The following is a 17,792-nucleotide window of genomic DNA, read 5'->3' as shown; positions in this document are numbered from 1 at the left end:
TTCAAGTGACTATATTTCATGAAAGCAGAACAAGAGAAGTTTAAATCTCCATTCCTTTCCTTGAATGGAAGATAAAATATTTGATCAAGATTGCTTTTATATTATTCTCAATGGGTGTTGGGTGGGTGTTCCAGAGGCAATAAAAAGCAACAGTTTCAGTGCTAGCTGGATGCTTTTAATTCTTCTGAGTATTTCTTTTATAGTCTGAAACTGTCACCACTTTTACTCTTATGGTTTTGTATTAAAGCTTATTTTATTTGTTCATTTGATCATTTTATATTGGTCTCTATTACAGTTACAGTAAAGTCTATTTGTCAAAACATGTTTCCATTTAATCTAAAATCCAAATTATAAAAGGAAGAATCAAACTGTATGATCCAGATGCTGAGTTTTCTTTATATTAGAGCGCCCCACACACACACACACACACACACACACACACACACACACACACACACACACACACACACACACACTACTACTACTACTACGCTACTGTAAAGATCAATATTTGTCCGCAACAACAATGTAATTTCTAGAGAGAAAATCAATCCAATGCAAAAATTATTTAATGCATCATTTGATCAAAATCGGTAAATAGAAAACCGTAATAAGATTTCACCACCAAAATTCTAGGTATGTTTTAAGGAACTTTTTGGTGGAAAAGACAAATCCTGCCATGGACAGGAGGTTTCAAAGTCAAGGGCCCTGGTGGAAAAGGGACAGTCACTTTTGATTTTCAATCTGAGGCTGCACAGAGGGTCATAAGGGTCAGGGTCGATCTTAGTAATGTGGAAGGGGTATATGCCCAGACATCATTTAAAAGTTGGTTGTCAAATCTTTCTAGTAAAAAAAAATTATCCAATCCAAAAAATAAAAATGTGTTATTGTAAAATATTAAGAAATTGGTAGCAGTCTGCACGTCACCAACCTCAAGTCCACTGTTCAGCCTGAACACGGTATGATCCGTCTACAAACTCTGATTTTAAAATTTGAGAATATTTGTTTTGTGGACGGTTGTTTCCTTTCATTAAAGCATCTGTACCTCATCACAAGTGAAGGATTTGTCCTGCAGACGCTCAGCAGTACTTAAGGCTGACCTGTAGAGGGCACTGTTTGGAAGCGTCCACCAGAAATCACCTCGTAAATCTCGCGAGACTTTGAGCCGGAAGCACATTTCCGGTTATGTAGCGTGACTTTAGAAAGCCCATTCCTGACCCGCTTGCAGCCTGTGTTACCTCTGTCAAGCATGTTTCTTTTGTCCAACCGGGTGAAGGTTTGCTCCCTGGCGTTCACCGCCGCTCGGCTGTGCAGCAGCGGAGCGGCGGCCGCGAACAGCAACCCCACGGTCTTCTTCGACATCTCTGCGGACAACCAGCCGCTCGGAAGAGTCACCTTCGAGGTGAGCGGAGCCAAACAGTCCCGCATGGCTGCTTCCGTGTTACTGTCACTGCCAGGACGAGACTCAAAACGGGAATAAGCCTACAAAGTTTTGTAAGCCTCCGGCAATTTAACCTTTTGTTTGTATTGCAGCTCAACGCTGAAGTTGTGCCGAAAACTGCAGGTAACTACAGTTTTATATGTGTATATATATAGACAAACGACTTAAAACACATGTAAAGGCTTCAGTGTTATAGTGATGTGTTGTTTATCACTTTCCAACTGTTGTCAACAGCTGGAACTACAATATTTCTGCTTAAACATGGCAAGAAAAACACCCAATCATTTCAGTTTTATGGAACATAGGAACTTCCAAGTAAAGCACAATTGTATGAGTTTCTTGTGAGGGTTGATTTATTGCTCATTCAAACGTAATACAATGAAAGTAATGCAATGTCTTAAAAAGATTTTACTTTTCCATATGACTTCCATATAACTTGCTCTCTGAGCTCATTCGCCTGCATGGACTAGCAGGACAAAGGTCATGACCTTTTTTTAAAAAATATATTTTTATTTGCAGAAAACTTCCGTGCTCTTTGCACAGGGGAGGAAGGGTTTGGTTACAAGGGCTCAATTTTCCACAGAGTGATCCCTGAGTTTATGTGCCAGGTAAGGCCTCCTGCTTTTCACTCCACACATCTTTTTGTGTACTGCTGTCATGTGGAGGATGAGACCTGCTCTGTGTCGTCAGGGTGGAGATTTCACGAACCACAATGGAACTGGAGGGAAGTCCATCTATGGATGGAAGTTCCCCGATGAGAACTTCAAACTGAAGCACACTGGACCCGGTAATGACGCGCAGAACGGACACACTTTCATAGGGTATTGATTTACACAAACGCAGCACAATAAGCGGTCAGTCGACGGAATATGGAGTTCCTGTTTGATTTCAGGACTGGGCTGTGTTAACTGCGTGTTTCAGACCTGGTGCGTCACCGCAGGGTAAAATTAGATCTAATAAGTGCAGCATAGTCGAACACGTCAGCTCAGTGTGACTCTGGACAACAAGACGTTAGACTCTGCAGCTGGGAAGCAGTCAAAGTCATCTTTACAGTGAGGAGTTTACAATTCACTTGACAAAAGTTAAATAATTCACCAGGAGCAGAGTTAATATTTGGATTGAGATTAAAATTGATCACAGTTTGTAGTTTTGTTTCTTTACTTCTAGTTGTTCTGAATTGCAGAATTATTAGATCTACGTTTTACTTGTGCAATTAGGCTTTTAAAGCGTTGATGAGGGTTGGAGTTTTGCTCTTCTGATTGGTTTTATATCCCCAGGTTGGGCTTGGCCAGACCTATTCTGCATGCAGATGACATGAATACTATGTAATCTGTCTTATTTGCATGAACGTCACTATCAGCCTGAATGTCTCTAAAGACCATTCAAAAATGTGGTGCTTTAGCAGAGTTATTTTACAATTACATCCCCTCTTTTTTTAATAGACATCAATTTGTTCTACTTGTGTTCTGCCACCAGGTGGCAGCCTTTCACTAATGTATTGTGTAGCACAGTCATTCCCTGGAGTCCCAGTGACTTGAAAATGTGTCAATTCCATGTGAGTTGTGAATTAGAGGCCCTGTGAAAGCCACATTCTGACAGACATGCCCATTTTCAGAACGCACACCTCAAGGAGCCACTCAAACCTTAAATCAGTGGCCCTTTTCTGAGCTCTGCTCCAAAGCACAAGAGCTACTTTGATGTCATTGGGATCTGACCGAATCTGAATTTCTTCTAATTAAGGGATCTTGTCCATGGCCAATGCCGGACCCGACACGAATGGATCCCAGTTCTTCATCTGCACCGCTAAAACAGAATGGTAAGTACCGACAAACACGATGTTCATAGACAGTAGGCTATTGTGGGATGTTTTACCTTTATTTCTCTGTCGCTGATATTCTCTGTAGAAACCAATTTACCGGTAGCTGGTTTTCCTCTTTTAGTTCAACTTGTAGTATTTAAGAGATTAAAACTGTCTGGAAAATACTATTCTCAGCCACAGCCTTTTAGAGAGATGCTTAATGATGAATGCAACTTATGTTGGGTTTTCTTGTGTTTCCTCTTTGGGGGGAAAAGAAGCCTGCACTGAATTGTTTACGAAACATTCTGAGAAATGAACCGTAATTGTTTTTGCTACTTCGTCGAGACCAGATTGGAGATCTTTACAGATTCCACTCGGGTTAAATTTAGCAGAAACACTGGTACGACCCTGTAAAAATCCACAAGTTCAAAGAGTCTGTTCACCAAAACGCGTCATTCCACCATCCCAGTGGATCAATACTAAAACGCCCGTCTTTCTTCCCGATGCAGGCTGGACGGCCGGCATGTTGTCTTTGGCAGCGTAAAGGAGGGACTGGACGTGATCAAGAAGGTGGAGTCTTTCGGCTCTCGCTCCGGGCGGACCGCCAAGAGGATCACTATCGCAGACTGTGGCGAGCTCAAGTAGGCTCCCTGCGGGCAGTGGACATGCTCACCCTCTTCATCTCCTGCTGCATTTCATAGAAAAGCTTGAATGAAAGAGTTTGATTCTCGAGTCCTGTTCTCAGAGTGCCGCCGGCCTCTTTGTGCTGAGAAGTTCAGAACCTCACACTCGGTCTTTTGTGGTATTTGGAGGCGGTGGTGGTCATCGTTCAGGTAACTACGGTATGAAATGTGAACTTGAGATATAAAATAAATAGAGCCTCTACTCAATGTGAAAACAAGATGTTAACTCATGGTGACAAAGTGGTTGGTGAAAAGAGCATTTATTTACAATAAAAAAACATGTTTTTTGTCTAAGATGTCCTCTGTGTTTTTATGAGGCGAGTTGTCGTCACATGATAAAAAACCTACAAGGTGAAGTGTCTGAAATGAGGCTGTTGAGTGAAAACGGTGTGAACCGTCATTGGAAAAAGGACTTATCACCACCGAGGAATGAGATCTGTCTTTTCTCATTTTTCCCGCCAGGTTCTGCGTTCCTCATCAGGTTCAGTTGAGCAATGAGCTCAATCCCTCTAATATTTACCGAGGTTACTATGGGTTACCACCAGTGGTATAGAAGACGGCGAACTCTAATCTGGGAAGATGGAAATGTAGAACTTAATGTAAGTTATACAGAAGTAAATATAATCTGCAGGCCTTGAAATCTCAGAGGTGACAGAAGAATTTGCATTATTAAGGAAGTGCAGGTTTATGGGATATCCTGAGGTTCAAAAGTAAACATATTTTCAACTTGATCGATAATACCTGACTTTTGAGCTTTTTATCGGTGTCGTTGCTTCATAGATGCATCAATATTATTATGTATAGCACTACTATATAAGTGGTATGCAACCTTTATGACCAAAAGAGCTGCTTTTCTCACATTCTATCAAATTTAACTGGAACCACAAAAGACCTTTGACCCTCAAATGAGGCTAAGTAGCTTCTAAAATTTCTTGATAGAAAAACTATATCTTGTGTTGATTTTATGAAGTTTCAGTTAGTATTTAGGATGGTATTTCATTACATTTCCAACTGTTTCTGTCCCTAAATTTAGCGGTTTCACCTTTTTTCCCCCAGTATTTTTCTTAGAGTTTGACATTTCAGCTTTATTAAGTCTTTTTTTAAACTTTTTTTTTTTGGTTAAATTTTGCTTCCATTTGAAGCTTTTCTCTTTTTTAAATTGGGAAGAAACTAAAGTTCTGAAAACAGGTGGTAGCCATTGGCTGTTAATTCTATTTAATTAGCATTAAAATCGACATTGGCTAAATTCTGCACTTAGTGAAATACTTTATTACTTGCTACCATTCATACAGACCAAATCAAAGACTCAACAAGCCTGTTTAAACAGCTTTTAATGTAAAAACACTTCAGTACAAAGGAGTCCATGTCACTCATTACTCATATTAAGGCACAGTAAAGGACATTTCACACATCACTTCAAAGTCCATCTGTATTTCTCGTTCTTTTTCTTCACACACACTCGCATGCATCTTCCACCTAATCCTTCACAAACTTTGGTACATTCAGACTTACTTCTGATCATTGTATTTTTTTTGTCTCATGTTACATATGAGACCCATAAAGAAGCACTTTGGTGAGTCAGTTCAGCAACTTGTGCTAAAATAGAGCCTGTGCATTTTACTATGTCACGCGAGCAAACACTCCACAATGTTGCATCTGTTTATTTAAACACTGGAATGATAAACTGCCTGATGTTTTTTTTTTTTTTAAACAAATTGGAAAATGTAGTGTATAAAGCCTATTAGTCAGCTAATATTGTCGTGAACTACAGTGAGTACACCTGTATGAAAACCTTTTGTTAAATGATTGGAAAGTGTATGACTTTACATTTTGTCTAGATGTGTGCTCATAATGTACTGTATTCCTTTTACAAAGTTCGACCCTGCTTGTGTAGTACAAAACAACATGCAAGGTTTGTTTTGTTTTATTGATCCAGCTTCTTGACACAATCCACTCAGATACTTCTTGGGTTTTTTTGTTTTGTTTTTTTTAACCGTTCCTGCAATTGAGCAACTTATCCTATTTAAAGTCAATTTTCTTTTGTAATCACATAAGTATTTATAGTTGCTACATTGAATTTAGTTTTTACCCTGAATTATCCAATTTCAGAAGTCTTGCCGTCCCTTCGGAGGGCAACTAAACCTGAATCATTTCACATTTAAGTCATATAGCATGTAGGTGTACTCACAGCTGCATGTCTCTAAGCTTTAATAAAGTATTATAATGAACACAATATGACTTAAAAATATATGTTAAAAAAAAAAGAAATGTACCCACCAGTACTGATAATACAGATACACATTAATACTGCTTCCGAGTAAAGAATTGCATATTTTATACAGACAGAAAACACACATTTTACTTTAAGTTATTTCTGAACTATACAAACGTGTAAAAGAGAGTCGGTCTTCTTCCGGAAACTCTTTGCTCCAACGCGACGCACTTGAGCGAGAACAGAGAGAACGAAGGTTTTCTTAATTCACAGTTGGTGGGATTCTTGGTTCAGAGTTAAGACTTCAAATAAATGTTCACATCATGATAACTGAGTAACTTTCAGGTCCGTCTGCAACAAAAAAAATATTGCAGAATAGGCACTGAGAGATATTGCATTAAACAAAACTTATACTTTAAAGTCACAGTGACCAAGAGGATATTGCAACAAAATAAATGATAAGACCCTTTGCAGTATAAGAATTGTTTATTATCTTGTATATATATATATTTTATATTTTTTTTAGTAACTGAAGCATAACTATCCCTTTTTGATGAAAGTCTGGGGGAGTATATGAAGCACGCGGGCCGTGTCATTGCACACGGCGGCAGTAGTAGCCCAGGACTTTGCATTTCTCGCACAAGTGTTGCGGATGCTCCTTGCTCTGGTCGGACACGTCCAACCCTTCCGGTTTGTCCAGAGGTTTCTGCAACGAGGACACGAAGCTGCTGATGTCAGTGATGAAGACTTCGGATGTTTCCCAGGGTAAATATGAATGTGACTTGATCTCAGGGACCCCAAAATTGCCACCACAAGCTACTTACCTGCTTGTGAGGGTAAACGTTGATGTGGCACTTAATGCATTCTTGTCCCATGTTGGCCCAGGAGTTCCCACTCATCCACTTCCTCTTGCACTTGGGGCATTTGTATTCCCCGAAACACCTCTTCTTTCCCTGGTACGGGGTCAGGCCTTCACCTTTGGGTCGAGCCTGAACAAAAGTGTACAGCGCACAGTTTAAACACTGTCGACACCGGGGTGAAATCCAACTGAGGTATGTCTCCGCGTATAAACTTCAACAGCTTTGCAAACATTTTGGCTTTTGCCTCTCACCACCTTCGACTGGAGGAGAGCAACTGACCTGTTTTGTACTCTTTGGACGTCGGCCAAATCAGAGCTCTGAGTGATTAGAGGTGGGGGAAGTGATCGCCGCCCTGACGGCAGACCGAGGAGCTCGGTTTATGGACTAGTTCTAAAGAGTATTCAACTAATAGGAAAAAGGACGAGAGAAGAAACAGTCGAATTTATAGTATTTGTGTTGTAGAGGGAGAACAAGTTTCAGTTTATTTGAAAAGAAAAAGGGAGGCTCAGCTTCTCCTCCCTCCAGCTGTGCTCCCAGGGGACCATAAAGGAGGCCCCTGCAGGGCGGGGGGGGGGGGCTTGCTGCTACAGGACAAATACCGCAGGCTCTCAGTCATCCCTCCCAGCTGGCCCCAAACCACCAATCAGCACACTGGGATCTTAGTAGGGAGGAAATAAAACCCAGATGAACTCTGCACTCGTGTAACATGACAAAAATCCTAAACCCATCACGGAGGGGGGAAAAAAAAGAAAAAAAATCATCTGGACAAGCCTGCTTCAAATTAGAACCACTTGAGCTTAAAACTAGGCCAAGGTGCTCACATCAAGTCTTGTTTTGGTTTTCAAAGCAGGAATACAAGTCAGCTTCAAACTCCATTCATTTCAAGGAATACATCTGTTTCTCAAAACGTTTTTTTTTTTTTTAATGTTTTTTTTCCCCCCCAAGACTCCAAAAGCAAAGTTTCTAACTGTTGCGGGCATTTTAAAGGCCGCGCCGTGTCGCTCTGCCACCATGGGGCACTGTGGGAGGTCACGTTTGAAGGCAGCCTTCTTTGTGAAGCGCCTACCGGGAGAGCGGACAGATCATCATCTTCCTGAGGGAGGAAACAGCTTTCACTCTTCTGAACAAGCAAAACAAACTCTACGTAAAGCCCGGAGCCCGCAGGGCAGCAAAGGGCCATGGCACACTCCAGAGTTTCCACCAGTTCCATCAAAGATGTCACACTGACATCCGACAGAGGAAGATCACACTTTGACCCGGCCGAGGACGGAGACTCTTCCAGGGAGGAGGAAGAAAAGAGTGCATGAATCCCACATCCTCCCGTGTACATGGAAGTATCTCATATAATGATGAAGCCTTTTATTATTATTTCAATATTATGTTGCTTGATCGCTTGAATAAATTGACATCGTGATACACTCAAAAATTGCCAAGACACAGTTATATGCATTCATGCAAGTGATATTATGGATTGTGAAAGCTTTTTGCAAATATTCAGAGACTTTTAGATACAATTTGCTTCATCACAGATTATTTTTTTAACTATAAATTGTGAAATGTGTTAAAGTGTTGATGCAATGATCATAACGTAGAATAACAGGTGGTTCGGGTAGCATAGAAAGTGCGGATGTAGGTATTGGGTTGCAAGCATAAAGCCGTAGAAATTCATCCGAGAAGTAATGATTGTGAATGACAGCCGAGGTTGTGCCATGTTTTTAATTTACATTCTTATTTTTAACTTGTAAACGTAGCACAATGTTATTGGTGTGTTTCCTATTAATGCTTTGTGCTAGGGAAGGTAAGATACAAAAACATTTCTCAGAAATATAATTAGATTTTGAAAGGGAAGTATAATTACTGACATATTGTTCTTGACAGACTGCAGGAGTTGTTGGGACCTTACACTGAAAACTACAAAAGGCAACCGAAAGCTTAAAATGTATAATCTGAATGAAAAGTGATAAACAAAATGTACCTCCAGTGGTATTGCTTGGAACATGAAAGCTTAACGTTTTGGCTACGGGCAAAGGTTGATTTATGAACACAGTTGACATCTGACCTCGCTCTCTTTGTTGTCCAGGAAGAGGAATTGAATAAGCGCAAAGTATTACTTTTCACCAAAACCCGACTCTTCATGTTCGATCGTAGGTGTTTGCGTTACAACACCTGTTTGCTTTTATGAGGAATACATGCTAAATACATTTATTATGCGTATTACAACACAACCCTCCCAACAGTCGTAACTTATATTGTGTAACCTAAATCAGGCCCAGACTGCACACAGCAACATAAAGCCAGATTCTTAAGCTGGAGCAGATAAGCTTTGGCCCAGATCCCGGCGGCCTGGTGAGAGAGGCCCAGGAGGTGGCTGCCTCCCTCTGCCATCATCTGGAAACCATCAGGATAAACAATGGACTCCTCCAAATCCTCACCCCCTGCCTTCCTTTCTCTCTCCCTCCCCCCCTCGCCCCCAATCCCTACACTCCCATGCCCCCATGAGACGTTCGTCTCAGAGAACACGGTAACAGAAAACTTACAGGATACCATGTGGTCAATTACTGCGCACTAACAAACCCACAGCTCTCTCTCTCTCTCTCTCTCTCGCTGGGTTTAATTAGCATCAGATCCCCATAACATCAGCGAGCGGTCCAGCTGTTACCAAAGCAAAAACAACACATTAGTGCCTGCGCATGTGAGCCACAGGAACGAGTTCACCGTCGTTTTAAAGACTCCACTGCTGGTTTCAGTGATATCTTCATTAGCTTGTGAAATCGTTTCAATAGCGTTGAAAACCACAAATGGTTGAACTTATCAGAAATTATAATAACTGAATAAAATGCCGACATATTAACCGATTTTAAGTTAAGACAATCAAATAAATACATTGAAAATTTACAGGTTACACTTTACTAAATGGAAAAAGCGAATGTCTTTTCAATTTTCGAGCCTCGCAAAATCTTACGTCTTGATTAGCTCTTGATGTGTTTCAAGGATTCAAAGACTTACTTTTCACACCAGAAAATTCATTATTTATACACATTATTTGGATGAAAGTGGCAGAATCAGTTCTTTATGATATAAATACTTCTAAAACTTAGTGACTCGAAAAGTGGTGTTTCTAAATATAATGCGGTTAATCGTTGCATTTGTAACAATTTTCCCCACTAAATTAAAGTGAATATTGCTATTTCTATAAGGATTTTTTTCTCTTCACAGTTGCATTGGAGCAAATAAGAGAACAATTGTAATCAAATACATTTCTTGTTTTTTGATTGTTTCACTCCAACATCAGTAAACAAAGTTTTACTTTAACAGGCACATTGTTTGCATAACGTCTGCAGTAATTCATAACTACTGTATTGCATAATACAGACTGTGTTAACCTTGCTTAACTCAGATTTCTGTCAAAGAGAAATCTCACATCTGAGACTGAAGTAAAAAAGGTACGAGATGCTCCTGGCTGAGGAAGGAGCTCACTCGTGTCTCATATAATGAAGCTTTCTCCATTACAGTGGAAATAAGGTGGCAATGCTCCACTAATAGACACGTCATAACATGAAATGACTCTTTTTGCCAGAGACAGCACAAAAGCTATAATCCTACCGTGCAGCCGTACTATAAAATCTTTCACATCTGACACACTGACTGGATTACCTTCGACTGAATCCAAAATAAATGTGATTAGATGCAAACAACTGGAGGCCAAAGAGCAGATGATTGCATTTCTATTTTCTTCTGTGGCTCTCCAGATCTGCAATCCTGCCAAGCCCCATTGTTGAGAGCGCGCCGAGACAGGAAACTAACAGGATTCCTACACACGCTTTAACAGATATTAAACCTCTCTGTGTCCATTTCACACACAATATGGGTTTTCACGGGAGGATAATAATCAACCAAAACATGCTATATTCACGCTGACCAAGCTTTTGCCTGAAGTTGACAACATGTACAGCTGTAAAGTGGCGTTATGTTTCACTAAATCTGAATGACAGGAGCAGATGGGCTGGTGGACAAACATGAAAGTCCCATCATAGCAAGGTTTCCAAGAAGTGATGTGTATAATAGAGAGAGTTCGCAATGTAAAAATCAATTAAAGACTGAGAAGTGGTCCAAAGTACAGATGATAAAACAAAGTCACTAATTTGATTCTCTCATATGTCATCCCAACTGATAAAACTGCGATTCAAAGCTGCCAAATCTTTCAGGAAAACAGAACTGATGTCATGTTTAAAGCTGCACTCCAGAGCACTTCGTAACGGGGAGCAGATGACAGACAGGGTTTATCGGAGTGAGACTATCTGCACCACATTCCAGGGTTTCCTCTATCTTGCTCATCCTTCTCAGCAGATGTTTCAGCCAAAAAAGCAACAGACAGCAGTTTTGTAGACAGATAAGGCAGTTATCAGCAGCACAAACAAAAGAAGCGAAGACGCCGTCGCCACGGAGCGTTGCACGAGATTCTCCAGTTACTTGCTCAGCTGTGACCTTTATTATTTCACCTAAGCAGAGGTCCACTGTCCCGCTCAGAACAATAGCAATATCAATATCAGTACTTCACCTGGCTATCATCTTTAAAACATCTGGTCTGTGAAATGGGAGGAGCAAGCTGAAAAAATACTTTTTCTCCTCTGTATTGGAGAAAGTGGTCAATGACACACTTTCCAGACAGGCGAATCATGTTATTTAATTATATTATATATAAGAATGTGCAACTGAAAGCTTGGACCAATTGATGAAGAAAATCTAGCTTTACTCGATCTCTTGCATGCAGAAAATGACACAATGCACTCGTAACATTCGGTCAAATCTCAAAATCATTGCAGGTTCAGGATGCAGAGTTTCTTTAAAGCCTTTTTAAAAAGCACAAATCTGTAAACACAGTGTGAAGAAATGTGCCGCGTGTTGCTGAGTTTCCTACTAAACTAAGCATTAGCAACTCACACTCTAATGGTGTGTTGTCATGTAATGTGATGAGCAGCGAAAATGCTATCCTTAAAGCAACTGATGCTTTATTAGATTTACAATTCTCCTCTGTTCACCCACTTTAGGATTTATTTAATAATAATCGTTAGATTGTAAATACATGTTTCCACACCAGCCTAAACCCTTCACACAATGCTGAGTAAAGTGTTACAATGAAGACATTTTCCTTCACATAATCAATATAAAAGCTTAAATACATCTTTATTCTTGAGTGCAAATATGGGTTCAAGCATAAAAGAGTCACTATCTTATTTCCTTTAAACCTTTGAAGTTTTCCAACTCTGCATTCTGCCAAGCCCGTCTCTGTCTTGCTCCTCCTTCACGTTTAAATGACAAGTGTGACTGACAACAATGCATCGTTTTTCAATCATTTTGACAAGTTTTTTTCCCCAAAAGTGTGTAGAAATGTGCAGGATTTAATTCATTTTGGCTTTCCAATCTGAAAAAAAAAATAATAATAAAAAAAAAAAAAAATATATATATATATATATATGAGTTCAAATAATCTAGTGTTTATATTTGTCAACCATCTTTATATTTGCAAGGCTAACTTTTTCTTGGCTGAATGTTAAGTATGTTTTCAGGACACATAGCGAAGACTCAATATACTGGGACACATGCTGGCTAAGGAACTTAAAACTAGAACTATTTTTACTTTTTAAAGACCACATATAAATCAAGGAGCTCCTTTTGGAGTCTATGCAGCCATCGAAAGTTCCTGTGTAAGTAATTATCAAAGCAGACTTTTCCCCCTCCATTCAAACATGAATACACGGCGGCTGTGACGACGTACACCCACTTCCTGCGCTATCTCAAAACACAGTGGTGGATGCAGTTCTCCCTGGCAGCTGCTCGCTGGCTCTTTAAATGAGAGTCCGACAGTTGCGAGAGGGAGATGACTCCAGCCAAGCAGAGCTGTTCGAACAATACAGGCTGACTTCCTGACCTCTGGTTCCACAGCCCTTCTGTAGAAACAATGCTCTACTTATTTATCCCCAGTCCTTCCCACCATACACCCATTTACTGTCAGCACTCTATCCTTACAGTAACCGGGTCCTGCCATTAAAATCACATTATGTTCATTCTATACATGTGGAAACAATTTTTTTTTTACAAAAAACAATAAAGTAGAATGGATTAAGACTTCCCAGCTTAGTTCTCTTCTTTAATTTCAATCAGTTTTTTTTGTTTTTTTTCATAATGCATCAAAAGCATGGCACAAGCTTGAATTTCTAAAGATTGTTGAACTCCACCCGGTCTGGTCATTATTAAGAGTTTCAGGAAAATGCTTCAACTGTAGAGAGCTTTTTGTCATGACGACGGCCCCATTACCGCGGCGTTTGGGGTCTGAAATATTAGCAACACATGATAAAAATCTGACATCATCTTTCTAAAGCAGGGAGAAAGAAATGTCTTCCAGATTTTGGACATTTTGCACGGGTGTGGCCACATTGAGGAATCGTAAATATCTCTGAGTAATCCTTTGACGTCTTAACCCTCTCGCGAAGAAGGTAACTCAACTCCGCACTATGCCGTCAACAGGATGTTTACCACAGACACGCCGAGTATAGCATGGATAGTATATCTCGTGCAGTTAAGTTGAACACTCACATGCAGGGACTGGCACTCTTTCTTCCACTGTGGTACCATATGTTGCCATATCAGACTTTTTTTTTTTTTTTTTTTAGAGTTGACTTGGGCCTCATTCCACTCTGAAAGGCCGTTAAAGGCCCCATACACACACTTCCTGTGTGCTTCTTCTCTCATCTTACTGAGCCGTGACGTTCAGATTCCTGTCTGCTGCAGGTCCAGCTCAAACCGGTCAGCTCTGAAACTTCAAGCTTTTAATAGGAGGGCTTCTGCACGCTGTTTAAAAAAAAAAAAGGCTTTTTGGGATCCTTTGATTTCTTTGCTCGTGCTCTGAGGAAACTTTGAACGGTCTGCATGACCACCAGCAAGTGTTGGAAGATGTACTGGATCCAGTTCTTTAACAAAACGCTGCAGACATCCTGATGCCACACACTTGGCTTCAACGTCCATATTTATGTGAAGGACCAACAGCATCTTATATCGGCTTTGTCACAGTTTTAGCTCAAGATGGACCTCTTGTGTCCTTCTGGACATCAAAACAGGAAACTGATTAACCCTAAATATGCATCTTTTCTGCTTTTCACACCGACAGCCAGGTGTGCACATATGTGTAAGTGTTAAGAGCTGTAAGCTCAGCGTGCAATATATTCTGCACATTCCTTGCATTCCTGCAGGGCCTGTGTTCTCCGCCAAATGGCCAAAATCTCCAGCGTGTTGGCAACGATGGGGGCGACGAGCCTTTAGAGACAAGACTGCAGCGGAGAGGGACCAAACAAGTGACAGTGTGCTCATTCGGTCTCAGTGTTTGCCAACAGTTACATCAGACGTTTGACATCATTTTAATATCGGCAGTATCTTAGCTATCTAATCAGCTCAGTTTAATATAAGAATGTAATTACTGTTAATTACTGAATGTACATTACATGTGCACAAAAAAAAACTTCTGACAGGTGAAAGAAACACTAACAAGGGGTCGTGTGGTTTTTGTCAGTCGCACTGGCTCATATGTTTTTATTTTCCAGTCTTGATGAAAAGCGAGCACCCTTCTGGCTCCTGTTAGCGGGTCGTATCGGTTCACAGATCAGCGAGGAGGAAAATGACCCGAAGCTGACCCAGATGCAACAAAACAAGAAATTAGCACGTTTGTAAAGGATTCTTGAACCTTGATCTGATCACAATTACTTCCTTTAGACTTGAAACAATTATCAGAATTTTTTTTAATTTATACTGTGTGGTTGATATGTGACAATTTACCATCTATTTTTTTTAATACTTTGCCCTTTTTTGCCCTTTGCTCTCGAGACACATCCTGACCATCAGTCATTTAATTATTTTCATTACACCTAACAAATGTCAGGCATTTCCCTCTGAACGTGATCAATGGGGAACCACCATCTCACATCAAGCAGTGGTAATATTTCTTTCAGGTTTGGAGTGGAGGTCAGGCTTATTTCTACAGAGAAACCTATCGTCTTTCATTAACGCTGGCCCCGAGATCCAATCTGGCATCTGCTGCGCATTACCAGCCTGCAAGTCGTACTTCGAATTCAAATATGTGCTGAGGAGTCCATTTCTCACAGGGGGGGGAAAAAAATAGAAGAAACAAAAATAACACAAACATTCAACACTAACATGGACTTAAAAAGTGAAAACGTCAGCTTTCTACAAAATCGGTAATAACTACACATGTGAAGAAACATGTGGCTGGAAACAGCGATTCAGATGGAATCTCTTTAAATGTGTAATACTATTAAATTGTCCACAGTAACCAGTCCTATCTACGTTCTTCAAAACACACACAGACATTTGATCGTCATCTTAAATGGCCCGCACACTGCGCAGCTGCTTCAGTTTAGGCTGTTGTGTCTTTCTCTCTCTCTGACTGGCCGAAGCGTCACCGAGTGGCTCACCTGAGGACAGTCTTTGATGTAGTGGCCTTTGTTGAAGCAAAGGTGACACAGGTAGTTGGGCGGCGGCCTTTTGCAGGGCTTGCGTGTTTCAGGCGACAGGGAGAGGTCCGAGAAGTGGTCCGCCAGCGAGCTCAGACCGTCCACGATATTGTTGAGGGATCCGTAAGGCGAGGAGCGGTTATAGAAGTTGTTGTTCAAGGTCTGGCGAAGCAAAACACAATCCAAGATCATCAGTCAGGTTGCATTGAATGGAATTCTTTAAGAAAGGCGACTGCTGTTGCTAATTTCTGTATTTTATAATTCAGTATAAAAACCACATCATGAGGGTGAAAATGGAGGCATTGATTTAATGACATTTCTTACTTATTTTCAGGTTTCCCCCCCAAAAAAAGAAAACATTTGGAGTTGACCAAAAAAAAAGTACTTAAAGGTTGTTCTACTGTCAAGATAGAATGGTGTATGTGACCCCTTGAATTAAAGTGATGTTTTACCCTATTGCTCTAAAGTTTAATGCTTGATAAAGCCCTTAAGAGTTCATCACATATGTAAAATTCCAAACTGAATATACTAAAGGTAAGGTTTGTGTCTTCAAATATAGTTTCTTGTGTCTCCCACCCACAAAATAGATTTTCAGCAAAAAATAATGTATAGAAACCATATTTCATTCCAGCAATAAGTAAAAATGTGGACAATTTTGAATTTTCATTACCAAGAATATATTAATGCACAGATCCTTTTATCTCTACACAAAAGCACCTTTTATTTGACAAAAACAGAGATGGCCATTGTTGTGACTCTGCAGTGAAAGAGCGTTTCCAATGCATGCCACTCCATCACGCTGATTGATTCTCCTGTTTTGTCTCTCTGACAGTGGCCAACGTTATTTGATTCTTGCAGATGTGCACTTCGGACTGCGTTCTGCTCTGTGAACCGATGGTGTCCATTTCCTCGTCCGAACAAGATGCCTTTGTGCAGCATTCCTCATACTGGCATGGCATAATCAGCATCATTGTGCGTCTGGAGGAGATGGGTGCTATATGGCACCGCAAATGGGAAACATGAAGAACGGGCTGCAGAGAGACTGTTTACTCTGAAGGCTTTGCAAATAAATCCCTGATGGAGTTGTGCTTATGCACACTGCAGCAGAGATTCTTGTGAGAGAAACTTCACAACTGACAGGTGTGGAGTTGCAGGATGTCGTTTCAGTATTTACACTTTACAGTTATTCTCAGTTAAACTTCAAAGCAAACAAACTCAAGCGTGCCAAAGTACTGCCTACTACTTTTAACCATGCACAGGAGTCCAGCCAGTCCAGCACTGGGTGGACTTTTTTTTTTTTTTTTTTATAATCTTGTGAGAGGTCTTTCTCAACCTGCCAGTCCTCCTCTGGCTGTGCACTGACACCAGAACAGTCTGCACACACTCGGGCCCTTTACCAGGGTACAAAACACATATTCATATAGCTGCTGCCCACTGACCACAGTGCAACTCGGAGTAAAGGCATGCGGGTGGGGTTTACTGTATGGGCAACGAAAATAACCACGAGTGAAATGAGTGGCTGGAGATTGCAGGAGCTTGTGAGATGGAGATTTTGACTGATCGAGTGAAAACGCAATCGAACGTGCAATGTTAAGTCTTGGTTGTACCTCGCTGCTCAGCTGGAAGAAGTTGTTGAGATAGTTGGAGCTCAGATCGGCTGCGCTGCGCTTGGAGTTGTTCACGTCCCGGGGAGAAGAGTCCGAGTCCACTTTGAAGCCATCAAAAGAGCCGGAGTCTTGCAAAGACATGTAGACCCAGCTGAGCAGCTGCGCAGGTTGGTACACACCAGTCTCTAAAGCGGACATCATCTTGGCTTTATTTTTAATTTTTTTTTGGAGGGGCTGCGCCTTTTTGGAACAGCGCCGTCAGAAGTGCCTCTCTCTCTGGATGAGCCGGCTTCTTCCAGTCATTCCCCCCCCAGCTCCGGATGACTGGCTGTGATCCTTGTTCTGACCCGGGGAGGGGGCCCGGAGGTCCTCACTGTCTCTGTCACAGGGTTTGGAGTGTACTGTGGGAGCTGGAAGCGCTCAGCTCTGTCTGGCCGCTGGAGGAGCGACGCTGCGCTCCGGAGCGCGCGCGCGCTCAGTTGCGCGTCACAGCGAAAAGGAGGTCCAACCTGAGTTTGCATTTTTCCCTTCGCTTTTTCTTCACATGCACAACTACTACTACTTTTTTTTTTTTTTTTTTTAAAGACTGCATTGGCAACAATAAAATGCACGGATTTTAATAAATCCCTGATATTATGAGTAAAAACTTCGCTGTGTCCCTTTTCTCCA

At 41.0% G+C, this 17,792-nt stretch overlaps 2 protein-coding genes across 2 annotated transcripts; one reads left to right on the top strand and one right to left on the bottom strand.

Annotated features, from left to right (window-relative positions):
• The first annotated feature begins 1,192 nt into the window (after nucleotides 1-1,192).
• On the top strand, nucleotides 1,193-4,216 carry ppifb (peptidylprolyl isomerase Fb). Its single transcript, XM_080516605.1, has 6 exons — nucleotides 1,193-1,402; nucleotides 1,534-1,564; nucleotides 1,961-2,049; nucleotides 2,132-2,228; nucleotides 3,182-3,257; nucleotides 3,749-4,216. The coding sequence occupies exons 1-6, from the start codon at nucleotides 1,250-1,252 to the stop codon at nucleotides 3,882-3,884; spliced, it is 582 nt and encodes a 193-aa protein (XP_080372731.1). The 5' UTR covers nucleotides 1,193-1,249; the 3' UTR covers nucleotides 3,885-4,216.
• A 1,021-nt stretch (nucleotides 4,217-5,237) lies between these two features.
• LOC308145396 (zinc finger CCHC domain-containing protein 24-like) lies at nucleotides 5,238-17,792 on the bottom strand. Its single transcript, XM_080516816.1, has 4 exons — nucleotides 17,124-17,792; nucleotides 15,478-15,678; nucleotides 6,959-7,123; nucleotides 5,238-6,840 (listed from the first exon to the last, which is right to left on the bottom strand). The coding sequence occupies exons 1-4, from the start codon at nucleotides 17,322-17,324 to the stop codon at nucleotides 6,727-6,729; spliced, it is 681 nt and encodes a 226-aa protein (XP_080372942.1). The 5' UTR covers nucleotides 17,325-17,792; the 3' UTR covers nucleotides 5,238-6,726.

Source organism: Blennius ocellaris (genome assembly GCF_963422515.1).
Source record: "Blennius ocellaris genome assembly, chromosome: 21".
Taxonomy (NCBI): domain Eukaryota; kingdom Metazoa; phylum Chordata; class Actinopteri; order Blenniiformes; family Blenniidae; genus Blennius; species Blennius ocellaris.
This window is presented reverse-complemented; position numbering and strand designations above follow the sequence as displayed.

What these genes read in the sequence shown, in the direction of transcription:
- LOC308145396 (XM_080516816.1), bottom strand. Translation starts at nt 17,324, where the DNA reads ATGATGTCCGCTTTAGAGACTGGTGTGTACCAACCTGCGCAGCTGCTC. An exon ending in ACATCAAAGACTGTCCTCAG is followed by an intron (nt 7,124 to 15,477) that starts GTGAGCCACTCG and finishes ACTTTTGTTCAG; the next exon opens with GCTCGACCCAAAGGTGAAGG. An exon ending in ACGTTTACCCTCACAAGCAG is followed by an intron (nt 6,841 to 6,958) that starts GTAAGTAGCTTG and finishes TCCTCGTTGCAG; the next exon opens with AAACCTCTGGACAAACCGGA.
- ppifb (XM_080516605.1), top strand. Translation starts at nt 1,250, where the DNA reads ATGTTTCTTTTGTCCAACCGGGTGAAGGTTTGCTCCCTGGCGTTCACC. An exon ending in TCCCTGAGTTTATGTGCCAG is followed by an intron (nt 2,050 to 2,131) that starts GTAAGGCCTCCT and finishes CTGTGTCGTCAG; the next exon opens with GGTGGAGATTTCACGAACCA. An exon ending in ACTGAAGCACACTGGACCCG is followed by an intron (nt 2,229 to 3,181) that starts GTAATGACGCGC and finishes CTTCTAATTAAG; the next exon opens with GGATCTTGTCCATGGCCAAT.